The sequence below is a fragment of the Erpetoichthys calabaricus genome, chromosome 3 (assembly GCF_900747795.2).
Source record: "Erpetoichthys calabaricus chromosome 3, fErpCal1.3, whole genome shotgun sequence".
Classification (NCBI taxonomy): Eukaryota; Metazoa; Chordata; class Cladistia; order Polypteriformes; family Polypteridae; genus Erpetoichthys; species Erpetoichthys calabaricus.
In genome coordinates this window covers 28,716,497-28,729,321 of record NC_041396.2, presented here as the reverse complement: position 1 = coordinate 28,729,321, position 12,825 = coordinate 28,716,497, and the positions used below count along the sequence as shown (strand labels likewise).

The 12,825-nt window shown below is 41.8% G+C and overlaps 1 protein-coding gene across 5 annotated transcripts in view; it reads left to right on the top strand.

Moving 5' to 3' along the window:
- The window catches only part of LOC114647858 (membrane-associated guanylate kinase, WW and PDZ domain-containing protein 3-like), a 123,804-nt gene extending 119,146 nt beyond the window's left edge, over positions 1–4,658 (top strand). For 4 of the 5 annotated variants that reach the window (XM_028796523.2, XM_028796521.2, XM_028796524.2 and 1 more), the window contains exons 18-21: positions 1,024–1,126; positions 1,213–1,356; positions 1,516–1,654; positions 2,502–4,658. In XM_028796523.2, the coding sequence (XP_028652356.1) occupies positions 1,024–1,126; positions 1,213–1,356; positions 1,516–1,654; positions 2,502–3,439 (1,324 nt within the window). In that variant the 3' untranslated portion in view covers positions 3,440–4,658. Of the gene's footprint in view, positions 1–1,023; positions 1,127–1,212; positions 1,357–1,515; positions 1,655–2,109; positions 2,198–2,501 lie in introns of all 5 variants that reach the window. The other variant, XM_028796525.2, reaches the window with a different exon arrangement.
- The last annotated feature ends 8,167 nt before the right edge of the window (positions 4,659–12,825 follow it).

Sequence of the window (12,825 nt, the reverse complement as noted above, 5' to 3'; positions counted from 1 at the left end):
GAGATGAAAGGAAAAAAGGTGGGAGTAGGTGAGACAAAGCTGCCATTTGAGAAGATGAAGAGAGGAATTAAAAAATGACAAATGATGCATGACATGGAGTAATTCTGATGGCAAGATTAGTGAGAAATGGCAGTCCTTAATTAAAAGGACATCTTAAGTATACAATATATGTGTTTCACAATATAGTGTATGCATTTCAGTATGTATTTGAAACAGAAACTCTGTATAGGGCGTATGTGTTCCACTGTATTGTGTATTTATTTCAGCATTTAGTTTATATACAGACAAGAATCAATTATGTCCAAAATAGCACCCAATTCTGACCGGTGTCTCATAAAATGATTCATAATAAATAATTAAGTAGCACAATACATTGAAATTAAGGACATGGCTAAAGCCATTTGCAGTGAACGATCACACTTTCATGTTTAAATTCTGGCCAAAAACATATGATATAATATATAAAAAATATATGATTTTATGAGTCTTGCTCTTTACACGTGGTGGTGTTGTACATACAGGAGAAGAGTTAAACAGAAGTACGCTGTTGCCTGCCCCCAAATTCTTACATATTTCCACATAACTTTAAACAAATACATATGAACACTGTTTTGAATTATAAAAAAGAAAAGACTCTGTAGGATAAAATTATGTTGAATGTGACACATTTATGTAAAATATATGTTGCACTAAGCAACAGGTTGTAAGCGAATGCTTATAATTAATACTCCCTTGAATCACAAACCACTGCTGTGGTGCATAAAGTCTCATAGAGTCTCATAAAAAAAGCCAGTACTGCAGGCCCTCCCATCCTTTTTTATTAAATTAAATCATTAATAGTACCTTGGAGTTTTGCAGAGTCATAAAATGTATGATGTTCATGAGCTGCTGTGTGCGATACAACTGTTTTGGTCATAATGATATTATTTTATTTGTACACACTCATTGAAAAGTGAGTCATCTGCAACCTTATAGATTGATGTGAGTCACATTACTCTTCTAAGTTACGTTTGTTTTTTTCAGACTGAACACTGAAGCTGAGGATAGGAAGGAGGTGATTGGTGACTCCATATTTCCAAGGTCAGAACCTGGCAGCAGCTGGGTTTCTGGTCCCAAAGTTTCACAGGTAAGAAGTGTATACTGTGAGCTTTTGAGCAGATTACCTTTTGTTTTAAAACATTCTGTATTACACCATATGTTATGTATGCACAGAGCCATGGCTGTATTCCAGTAGAGCTGGAAAGAGGTCCCAGAGGATTTGGGTTCAGCCTTCGAGGGGGAAAAGAGTACAATATGGGCCTGTTCATCCTGCGTCTGGCAGAGGATGGCCCAGCCCTCAAAGATGGACGTATACATGTAAGTGTTTGCATTTGCTAGCTGGTGTTTAAAATGCTGGAAAAGAACCAAGTACTTATAATGTAAAGATAAGCACCCTGAGCAAAAGTTAAATATAATGAAGACAGAACTACATAGTGGACCTGAAACTCTCATGAAACACTCCTTTTCTTGCTCTAGGTCGGTGACCAGATTGTGGAGATCAATGGGGAACCCACCCAAGGTATCACTCACACCAGAGCTATTGAGCTTATCCAGGCTGGGGGTCATAAGGTTCACCTTCTTCTGAGGCCAGGATTGGGTCTGGTGCCAGATCATGGTATGTGGTGACAACGTTTATAAGTGTTAAAATGGCACACATGCAGTTTGCATATTAGAAATTCCTTACAAAGGGTGAGGTTGCAGTCATTCCTTCTAAATCTGTAGCTGTACTCAATTTTGTGAGAAAGCAGAATGATATACGAGTTTAATAAGCCCCTTAAACAAGGCTGCCAGCTGCCACATTCCTCTGGGGCTTTTACTTGTCAGACATATATTAATGCCCACAGAATGAATGCAAGAGCTGCAGATCTGCTTTTTATTTTCCATTAAGGCACAAACTTAAATAGGGATGTGCTTGTGGCTGAGTGAGTCCTTCTAGAGCCTCTTGTGCTTACAATGCCATGTGATTGGCCATTAAATTTTCTGCTTTGCTGTTCTCTCTGCTCACGCCTACTCCCCCCAAAATAAAATCTGCCACACTGCTTACTCATTACTGAACTCTTCTCTCTCCAGGTTCGACTACTTCCACTCTCTGCTTCTACATGAACCCAGATCATCACTAAGGCTTCTCTCCTTTCCTTGGTCTGTCTTAATTAACTTGGTAAATCTAAATATCTCTTGTCTTGCTTTTCCTTTGGCTACATCTCTGCTGTTGGAGATCTCAGTGTAGCATCACAAACCACTTTGATTTTTGTTGTAAATAGTAATACACATTTTTAAATCTATATTCTGCTTTGATCCCAAGGCACTTACTATTTCCCCATCTTTGAAATCCCCCAAAGAAAGCATGCCTCTGGTTACCTTTAGCTCTTTTCTGATGAAATGTCTGCATGTGCCTTAGACTACTGCATGACAGCAGCTGCCTAAAGGCCGTGGTCTAACACTGTCTTATTTTGCCCAATTAGGTCACATGGATGTAATCAATGTGTCACCTGCAAGCTTTCAGAAAGAGGCCACCTCTTCAGAAGAGCCTCCACCATATTCACCATCTAGTTCCACTTCCGACTCAACCTATCCAATGCGACAAGAAGCACCATCAGACCTCTGTGCCACTTGGGAAGATGTTCCATCTGATAAACAGAAGAGACGGCAAGAGGTCCATAGAATGAAGTCTAACAAGCAAGAGCCACCGGAAAGTACTTTAGAACCAACCAATGGGAATCTACATACAGGGAAGAACGAATTGCAACCTGGAAGGCCTGTTGCTAAAAGCAAAGATTTACATGACAGGTCTATAGTAAAAAGGAGATCATCTAGCCCCCGGAAAGTAGATAAGCATCCAAAAGAAACTGAGGGCAGATCTAGTCCAAGGAAAGAACAACGTAGAGAGAGAAGTCGTGACCGTGATTTGGAACCACAGGCACTTTATCAAGCCAGATCATCCAGTCCAACAAAAAGCAGAAAGAAGGAAAAGCCCGAAGAACGAACAGAGAAGGCAGGTCTTAGGGCTGACTATCAAAAGGGTGACAGCTTAATAAAATCTGAGCAACATGGCCTTTCAAAAGAAAATGAACAGATGTTCCAGCTGGCAGCTAAGATGGATGAAGTGGTTGCTGAAGGAAAAACCAAAAAACACGTGGAGAAAATGACTTCTTTCAGCAAGGAGGACTCTGAGAAAGAAGCAAGGGGTCAAACAAAAAGTGGCTTTCAAGTGAAAGAAATAACTCTAGGGAATGGTAAGAAGGAGGAGGACATCAGCAGACACGGCACAGATGCGGATCTTGGCAGGGAGAATTCACAAAGTGGGAGGAAGGTCCCTATCACTCCTGGCCCTTGGAAGGTCCCCAGTACAGATAAAGTGAACACTGTAATGGGAAGTGTGCTGAAGGGTAGTGGGCTGTGAGGGCGGCCCTTTTGATCAGACTTCTTTACTCAGCGATACTGAAGGGAAGCACAAAGTCCCTCAGCACTGTGAAATGAAGGATTATGTTTAGGCGTTTTGTCTTCTATCTGTGTATGTCTATTCAGATATTTAAATGGATGGGTTCAGTTTGTCTTACATGTGCAGTCTGTTCTAGTAGAAGTTGATTACCTGTGGTGTTGTTTTTTTTTTTATTTTATTTTTTTTTTTGTTTTAATTTTTTTAATTGTTTTGTTATTAACCACCAGTCTGCAGTGGAAATTGCGTGTTATTAGCCTATCTGGGCTTATTGTTGAGTTTATCCAAAGCAAATTTGCCAACTGCCTGCATGTTTGATAGATGAATCCTAGCCGCAAGCCGGCTTCCAAAGAGAATCAAAGAAACCCGCAATACGCCTCTGGCTTTTAAGAGGAAGCCTCTCTCTCTCTCTGTCTTTCTCTCTCTCTGTCTCCCTCTTTCTTTATTTTTATTATTTGTGTGTGTGTTTTTAAGATGCATGTTTCTATCAAATCTGCAGAAACTTGAGAGAGTGTTCATGGCATGAATTCACACCACAAAGCAGCGCCACCTCCTGCTCTTTTATGGTCTTGTTGTTTAGCACATGATGATGGAATTGTTTGTATATTTTTATTGAGAAGGAACCCAACCTGTCAGTCATGCTCCATCATATCCATCCTACTGTCATTGTGTATAATATAAAAATAAGAAAAATGGTGCATCACTTAAAACAAATGTCTTTCAAATCCATGTGTGAATAGCACACTTTGGGTTAAATGAACTTCCAGCATCTGTGGAATGTGTAACTTTCTGTTTTATTTTGTTTTTGTTTTCTTTTTTGATAAATGCACACATGCTTCATGGTTTTCAAGGTCTCCTACCCTGCAAGAGTGACATGCAGCAAGCCTCATGTCTCAGTAGCATTTGCACTTGATGTCTGTACAGTGTGTTGGCCCCACCACCCCAGATCACTACTTGTACATAATTGGGTGGCCTTGCAATGACATGCTGTGGTAGTTGTAAATGTTTCTAATTTGTACAGCACCTTTATAAATACTTAGAAGTTCTCATGCAGATGGCCAAACCAAATCAATCTGTAAATTTCTCCATTATTTTTTTAAGTAAAGTTGATTGAAAAAAAAAAAATCAAATTGGTAATGGCATCCTGTTCATGCACTGTAAAATAAAGTTATTCTGTACTTAATGTTCGGCCTCCTAGAAATGAGTCTTTGATTCTAGGAACTAAACGTTTAAGCAGACTTGTTCATGTCACTGGCAAACATTTCATATTCTTCTTTCACACCACCAGCTGAGTCCAAAGCTGTTTCTTCCTGGTTGAGTTAGCACTTCAGTCCTCAGCCTGTCCACTATTTCTTGGCTGTTTGCTTTCCATTGGAAGGAAGCATATTGGGAGCGTTAGATAAGATAAGAGGACTGATGGCAGCTCCACTGTAGTTCAACAAGTGCCAAGTAATTTGTCTTCTGCTCATATCAGGTGTTACTGGTGAAGTGCTGGCATTTCTTCCACAAAGTTTTAGGAAATAAAAGAATAGAAACGTGAGCAAGGAGTACAACAGGGAAGTGGATGTGTGTTTTCTGTTGCATAAAAAGAAGTTGTGTATTTAAGTTATTGTTAATCATGGTGATGTGTTGCATGTTAGATACAATTATGAATTTTACTGTACAAAACTATTCCTGCTACTACTATAAATAATGCTAATGTGGTTGCATTCACTGTGTAGTGCGACTTACAAATCACAAGGTCTTTAACAGTGGACAAAAGATTTGTTTGGGAGGGTCCTTGATTAATGTCCAGATTAGCAGAGGTGTGAACAAAGCCAGATGGTCTCAGTTAGTTCATCAATAATAAGACCCAGATAGCGCAGACATTTTAACATATCTAGTTGTCTACCATTCATTTATTAACTTAACAGTCTATCCAGTTTAGGGTCCCTGGTGCCTCTCCCAGTAGCAAAATGGTAATCAACTGCAGGTTGGGTGCAGGCCTTTCACACCCGCTGAAGTCCAATCACACTTGCTGGTGTGGAAGCCATTTATGATTTGTCAGTTAACCCTAATATCTGTGGGGTATAAAACAGAAAACCCACACAGGCACAATGCGTGAGCTCCACATGGAGAGTGATTGCACCACCATACTGCCCTTGTCGGAATATAACAAAACTCTCTCCTAGTCCAATTACTGCTACAAAAAAGCTTTTATTTATTTCAGCAGTAGTCTTACGGGGCCAGAGGCGATTCTCAAACGAATGTATGTCTGGGGACAACCTGTTAAAAAGTGTGTCGTGAATAGTGGCGAAATCATGTGCTGCACAGGCTACACACTCGGGGCTTCATCCTAAAACAGCCAGCCCCGAACCACAGTTCTCCTGTCTGTGTGTTTTAAACCACCGCCGGGGTGTCTGGGAGAACGAAAAAGATACTAGGTGACTTGACACTGAGGGGAAAATAAAAGGCTAAAATTGGTGTAGTCAATGCAGGAGCTCGGTAACACAAGCTAACTGAAGCTTAATAATTAATTTGCACATCGTAATGAGCCTGTGACATTGGAGACAGACAGACACATGGAGACCACCGCAGCTACTGGGCTCCACGCCTCTCTCTCTCTGCTATGATATCTTTTGTCATTTTACTAATTGCATCGCTATATGACTTAACGGCAAATAGAGTCTAGAGAAGCATTGTGGTCTATAGATGCACGACGTGTTCAAATGCTCTAGTGATTTTGTCATGGCGTGTTTGCATTTACAGTTAAGCAGCAATGCTGCTGTCTGTCAGACGAGAGCACCTCGTTGCAGTTCAAAATCAATGTGCCGCCTTCAGGAGCCGTTGGATTGGTTTAGAAATGTGACACTCCGTGAGCCGTCTGATTGTTCCCACGCACTTTTACTTAACTCGTAGTGGTCTCCAGATGTATTTTCACTCACTGGCCACTTTATTAGGTACACCTGTTCAAATGTTTGTTAACACAAATATCTAATCAGCCAATCACACCGCACCAACTCAATCATGTAGGCACATAGACCTTGTCAAGACGACCTGCTGAAGTTCAAACCGAGCATCAGAATAGGGAAGAAAGGGGATTGAAGTGACGTTGAACATGGCTGTTAGGCTGTTGGCATGCCAGACGGGCTGGTCTGAGAATTTCAGAAACTGCTGATCATCTGGGATTTTCACACACAATCATCTCTAGGGTTTACAGAGAGTGGTCTGAAAAAGGGAAAATATCCAGTGAGTGGCAGTGAAAATGCCACAACAGTCTTTACAACCAAGGTATATAGAAGAGCATCTGTGAATACACAACATGACAAACCTTGAAGCAGATGGGCCACAGCAGCAGGAGACCACACTGAGTGCCACTCCTGTCAGCTAAGAACAGGTAATTGAGGCAACAATTCACATGGGCTCACCAAAACTGGCAAACAGAAGACTGGAAAAATGTCTGGCCTGATGAGTCTTGATTTCTGCTGCGACATTCAGATGGTAGGGTCAGAATTTGGAGTCAACAACCTAAAAGCATGGATCCATCCGGCCTTGTATCAATGGTTCAGGCTGCTGCTGGTGGTGTAATGGTGTGGGGATATTTTCTTGGCACACTGTGGGCCCCTTAGTGCCATCTGAGTACCGTTTAAATGCCACAGCCTACCGGAGTCTTGTTACTGACCACATTCATCCCTTTGTGACCGCAGTGTACTCTTCTTCTGATGGCTACTTCCAACAGGATAACCTGCCGTGTCACAAAGCTCAGATCATCTCAAACTGGTTTCTTCAAGAAGACAAGGAGTTCACTGCACTCAAATTACCTCCACAGTCCCCAGATCTCAATCCAACAGAGCACCTCTGGGATGTGGTGGAACAGGAGATTCGCACCATGGATGTGCAGCCAGCAAATCTGCAACTGTGATGCTATCATGTCACTATGGACCAAAATCCTGAGGAATGTTTCCAGTACCTTGAAGAATGAATGCCACGAAGAATTGGTGCCGTTCTGAAGGCAAAAGGGGGATCCAAACCGGTGCTAGCCAGGTGTACCTAATAAAGTGGCCGGTAAGTGTGTATGATACGTCTGGCTTCAGGAGTAGGCCGCGTAGTTTTCGGTATCGACGGAAAAACTCAACGTTGCTTGTCAAGTCTCTGCTTTTCAAAGATTTAAGGTACTTTATTTCCATTGCACCTTCCATCATGTGACTGCAGCACAGTTAATGTTGCCAAGCAACAGGTTGTGATGGGAGAGGCAAAGGGCGGAGTCAAGTCTTTAAAGTTCAGTGCCTTTTAGCAGTGAGCCTTATTTGGGGTTTAACGGTAATGTGAGGAATTGATGGCAGGATGTGCTGATGGACGTGGACCATTGGAGTGCCTTACATGTGGAGTTGTGCTGCTTCTTCTTGAAATAACATGAAGATCGATCATGTGAATAATTGAGAGGAGAAATGGAAAAAAGGAATTGTTGATGTGGGAAAATTGAAAAACCAGCAGTTTTTATAGCCATCCAGACCCCAACACTGAGAAACTGAAGCATCTGCATTGCTCAGCAATAGCAGTTTTGGAGCCGGGAATTTAAACGCAAAGTAAGCCGAGTGAGTAAAGAAGCTGACCCTCCATCTCCAAGGTTTATGGTGTGAGGACGTTTTTCAGAATTGGGGGATGCTAAAAGTGGTATCCCCAAATTTTTTAAATAAGTCATGACGAGTTCTAAGCACAGCAGTAATTGAAGTAGTGGTGTTGTCACATATTCAGAGTACAAGTCACTCCGTCATATCCGTGATAATTACAAGTGGAAGACCCCTGAGAATGTGAAAGTTTCCCAGTGACACGTGGGGCTCTCCTAACTGTGGTGTGGTGTTTCATGGCGGGATGTTTTTCTGGTTTAATATTAGACCTACTGTACATAATTAGTAGAATGGTAGGGTCCTTACCTGTAAAATCAATTTTAAGTATCTAAAGATGAGTCTGATGATGAGGTTCAGTGGACAGGAGTACAGGACAAATGTTTCAAAAACTCCAAATTAGCTGGGGGGAAAAGAAAATCTGCAAGGGTTCAAGGCCAAGGGGACGGCCAGCCACACCATGACTTCTACTACTATAAATGTTCTTAAGTCGCACCTCGTCCCAAGAGGATCAAGTGTGAGGGTCTCATGGACATTGGAGCTCTGATCAGGCGGTGGTGACACAAAACGCCACCACTGAGAAACTTGACAACACAGTAAAGATTGCAAATCCAGGACGAATATCATAATTCTATTTATGTAATATATTATAGGAGTGGTACAGTTGTAGCTCTGCTGCCTTGCAGTAAGGAGACCCAGGTTTGCATCCCAGGTCCTCCCTGAGTGGAGTTTGTGTGTTCTCCCAGTGTCGGGGGGGTGAGGGGGTTTGTTTCCTGTCACAGTCTGAGGACATGCAGGTTAGGGGGACTGGCAGAGTTGAACTGGCCCTGGTGGGTAGGTGGTGTGTTTGCCCTGCGATGGACTGGCGCCCTCTCCAGGATTTGTTCCTTCCCTGCTCTCTGTGCTAGCTGACATAGACTCCAGTGTCACCCTGGTGTGCAGTAATCGGGTTAGAAAATGGCATGAGGTGTAAAAGTATTCCATTATACCTTGAGAATGGGAAAGCTGATATAGAAATAAATTGTATTATTAATATTATTGTCATCTGTAGTCCGCACAATGAAATTCTTACTTCCGTGTCTCTCAGAACATTTGACAATAAGACAATAAAACAATACCAACAAAAGTTAAATCCAAAAAAGTGCATAGCATGCAATATGTGTGTTTGTATATATATGTATATACTGTATATAGATATAAAATATTGAAAAGGAAGCAGGACAGATGTGCAAAGCATTAAAGTTCCAGCCAGTAGACCGTTTCATTGACATGCCAGAGTGTCAAATATCAGGTAAATCTTTGTGTTTTTATCGCCCTCTAGTGTGTAAAGCATGTCCCTACTCTGTTGGAGTCCCGCTCTCTCTCTCTCTTGCTCTCTGGTCGAGTGACGCTCGTTCAGCGGGTTTGTTCCTGCTGGCCGTAAGGGGCGGAGCCTACAGTCAGCAGGTCTGAGGCTGTTCATTGTGTAAATTCCACTAAATCCAGTGATATTACAAACGGGTCCTATACTTTTTCACAGCACTCCTGTCTCCCAACTCAAAACAAAAATTCTTACACAATTTCTAGGCCTGAGGCTATAATTTGCTTACAATTTCTGCCCAGGTGTTAAATTAAAAACATTACTGTCTAATCTTGCAAGTGACAGCTGAGCTACTTTTATGTGGGGCGGGCAGTGTGGCGTACTGCAATGTTTCTCAACCTTTTTGGTGTTGTGGGCAACTTTTTACCATACAAATGTCGATGTGACCTAGCGGCCCCTGGGAATCGTACTTGATGAATTAAGCACAATTATCCACAGGTGGTGGGAGGGGTTTCATTCAAACACGATTATCGAATCAACGACCCACCACAACTGTAAACAACAGCAGTTTGCGACCCACCAGTGGCATTGTTCGACATAAGGACCAAAGCACGTCATCAATATTCGCACTGCATTTACGAATCAAATCCCATACAAAATGGCATATAACTGAAACATGTCATTCCAACAGGTGGTGCATCACAGGCATTTGTAGTAATGCATTTTATTAGTACAAATATTTGTGATGTACCATCTGTTGGAATGACCAATGCCATGCATTTTATTCCTACATGCATTATAACAGATGGGGCACTGCAGATTGTAACTCTGAGGTCTACTTTGATTTCAAGCCACCTTGGACAGCTAGCACAACTAACCATCATGGAATCCACTAGGAATTCTTTATTGTACCAGAATGTGCATAAGGATAATGTGAGACCACCTGTCAGATGGGCTATCACGGAGATGGACCAGAGGAGGTCAGGAGGCAATAATGCAGTTCTCTCAACCTCTCACAAGCAACAGGAGCGGGCCTCTCAAGGGGTCAGGGATGACACAGGACTTCTTGCCAGTGAGCTGGACTTGACCCCAGAGACTTCACTAGGAATTCTTCATTGTACCAGAATGTGCTTGAGGATAATGGGAGTCCATCTGGCGGAAGACTGAAGCTCAGCTGAAAGTGGACCTTGCAACATGACTATGCCCCTTAACATGTCAGTCAACCCACCGAGGAATGGCTGAAAAGATAGCAATGGAGGGGCTGGGAACGGCCAAGTCAAAGCCTGCATCTGAGAAGCAGGAAAAACCTGCCAGTCATTGCGAGAAACGGCTGGCCAGTCTAGGAAATGCCAGCTATTAGAGTCCAGGGGGGCTTACGTTTACCACTGACGGAAACCGGGAATCTGTTAATTTTTCGTTAAATAAATTATTGCAAAGTCAATTTTTCATTTTTTTTAAACTTACATTTATTTTAGATACGGGCGGCATGGTGGCACAGTGGTAGCGCTGCTGCCTCGCAGTAAGGAGACCTGGGTTCACTTCCCGGGTCCTCCCTGCGTGGAGTTTGCATGTTCTCCCTGTGTCTGCGTGGGTTTCTTCCGGGCGCTCCGGTTTCCTCCCACAGTCCAAAGACATGCAGGTTAGGTGGACTGGCGATTCTTAATTGTCCCTAGTGTGTGCTTGGTGTGTGTGTGCCCTGCGGTGGGCTGGCGCCCTGCCCAGGTTTGTCTCCTGCCTTGCACCCTGTGTTGGCTAGGATTGGCTCCAGCAGACCCCCGTGACCCTGTGTTAGGATATAGCGGGTTGGATAATGGATGGATGGATTATTTTAGATACTGTTTAGATAAAGGACAGATGCTGGCATGTCCATATATGATCGACAAGTTAAACGAAATTGATGAAATGTTAAAACTTGAATGTGAATTTTTAATTTTAAAATGTGAATTTGAATTGATGACATTTTCAAACCTCACACAGTGCAATCTGTTCGAGACGCCTCAACGATAATGGAAACGTCTTTGAAGAATAAGAGTGCTACATCTCCTCAGAACTCATCTACGGGGGCTCGGTTGTTTTTCGCGGTCAAACAGACGTTGGCTTTCACAGTACAGGTAGGTATTACTGTATAAAATCAAATACTGTGTTATCTCTGTTATTTTTAATACTAGGGGGCTCGGCCCCCTGCTCACTTCGCTTGCCAACCCCCAGAGAGGCGCTACGCACATGTGGATGTACAATTTAAACAGATTGTTATTTCATGGGAATTGTTACATAATAGAACTATTTTATATTACAATGAGCAATTAACCATATTAAAAAAAATAGTAAAACGTAATAAATTGAAAGAAAATTATATTTCATGCTGCGTTAGAGGTATTCGCTGCATTATATGTTTTTGTTCTGTTTGGCTTTGAAATTAACACGCAAATACTTTTTAAACTTACACTTTTACTGTAAAACTCAGTAAAAACAATATTTGGAATTAAGTTTTCGTCAACATCACATTGAATTTTGATTCCATGTTTGGAGTTACAGCTTGACAAAGTAACGTATAACTGGCTGTGAGTTTTTCTCTCTAATAAATAAACCGACTTTTTCCAATGTTTGTCCCTGTGATTTGTTAATTGTCTTTACAAAAGCTCTTCTAACGGGAAACTGTAAACGTTTTAATACGAATGGCATATCAAGATCTCCTTTGGTGTCTGATGTTTCCCCCTGAAGATGGACTACATTAACTTTCTTGTGGCCTGTTAAAATTTTACATGTCAGAATTTTGAATACAGCTAATCTTGTCCAATAGCACAGCCCATCACTCAGACAGAAATTACACAATAACATTACGATACATCCTTCTTTCAACAGTAATTTGTGCGGTGGAAGGCCAGACGGTGTTAACGGTTTTATATAATCTACGTGATATTGTAAGTTGATGTTTTCATCTTCTGCACCATCACCACCAACTGTTTCAGCAGAGTCTATTGATACACATTTCACCAGTTTGCTGTGTAACTGATCGACAATTTTCGCATTAATTCATTTGACTTCATCGTTTCTCGGTGCTAGGATTGCCCGTGTACTCATTTCTTCTGTTGATAACAATCTGTGATGAAATTCTTCAATAAGATTTGGACATAATGCGTCTTCTTTTATTGGGAACTTAAAGTGAGGAAAATGAAAAAAATTATAAGAGCTGAGAGCGCAGTATTTTAAAGTCAATTCTAAATTGCACGGGTAACCAGTGTAACGACGCTAAGACTGGGGTGATGTGCTCAGATTTTCTTTTCCTAGTTAAGATTCTAGCAGCTCCATTCGTCTTCAATGCGTCCAATGCGTCTTCTTTTATTGGGAACGTAAAGTGAGGAAAACGAAAAAAATTTATAAGAGCTGAGAGCGCAGGAACTGAGTCTGATGGAAGCATTCACACGAGTGAGAGGTGAGAGGACTGT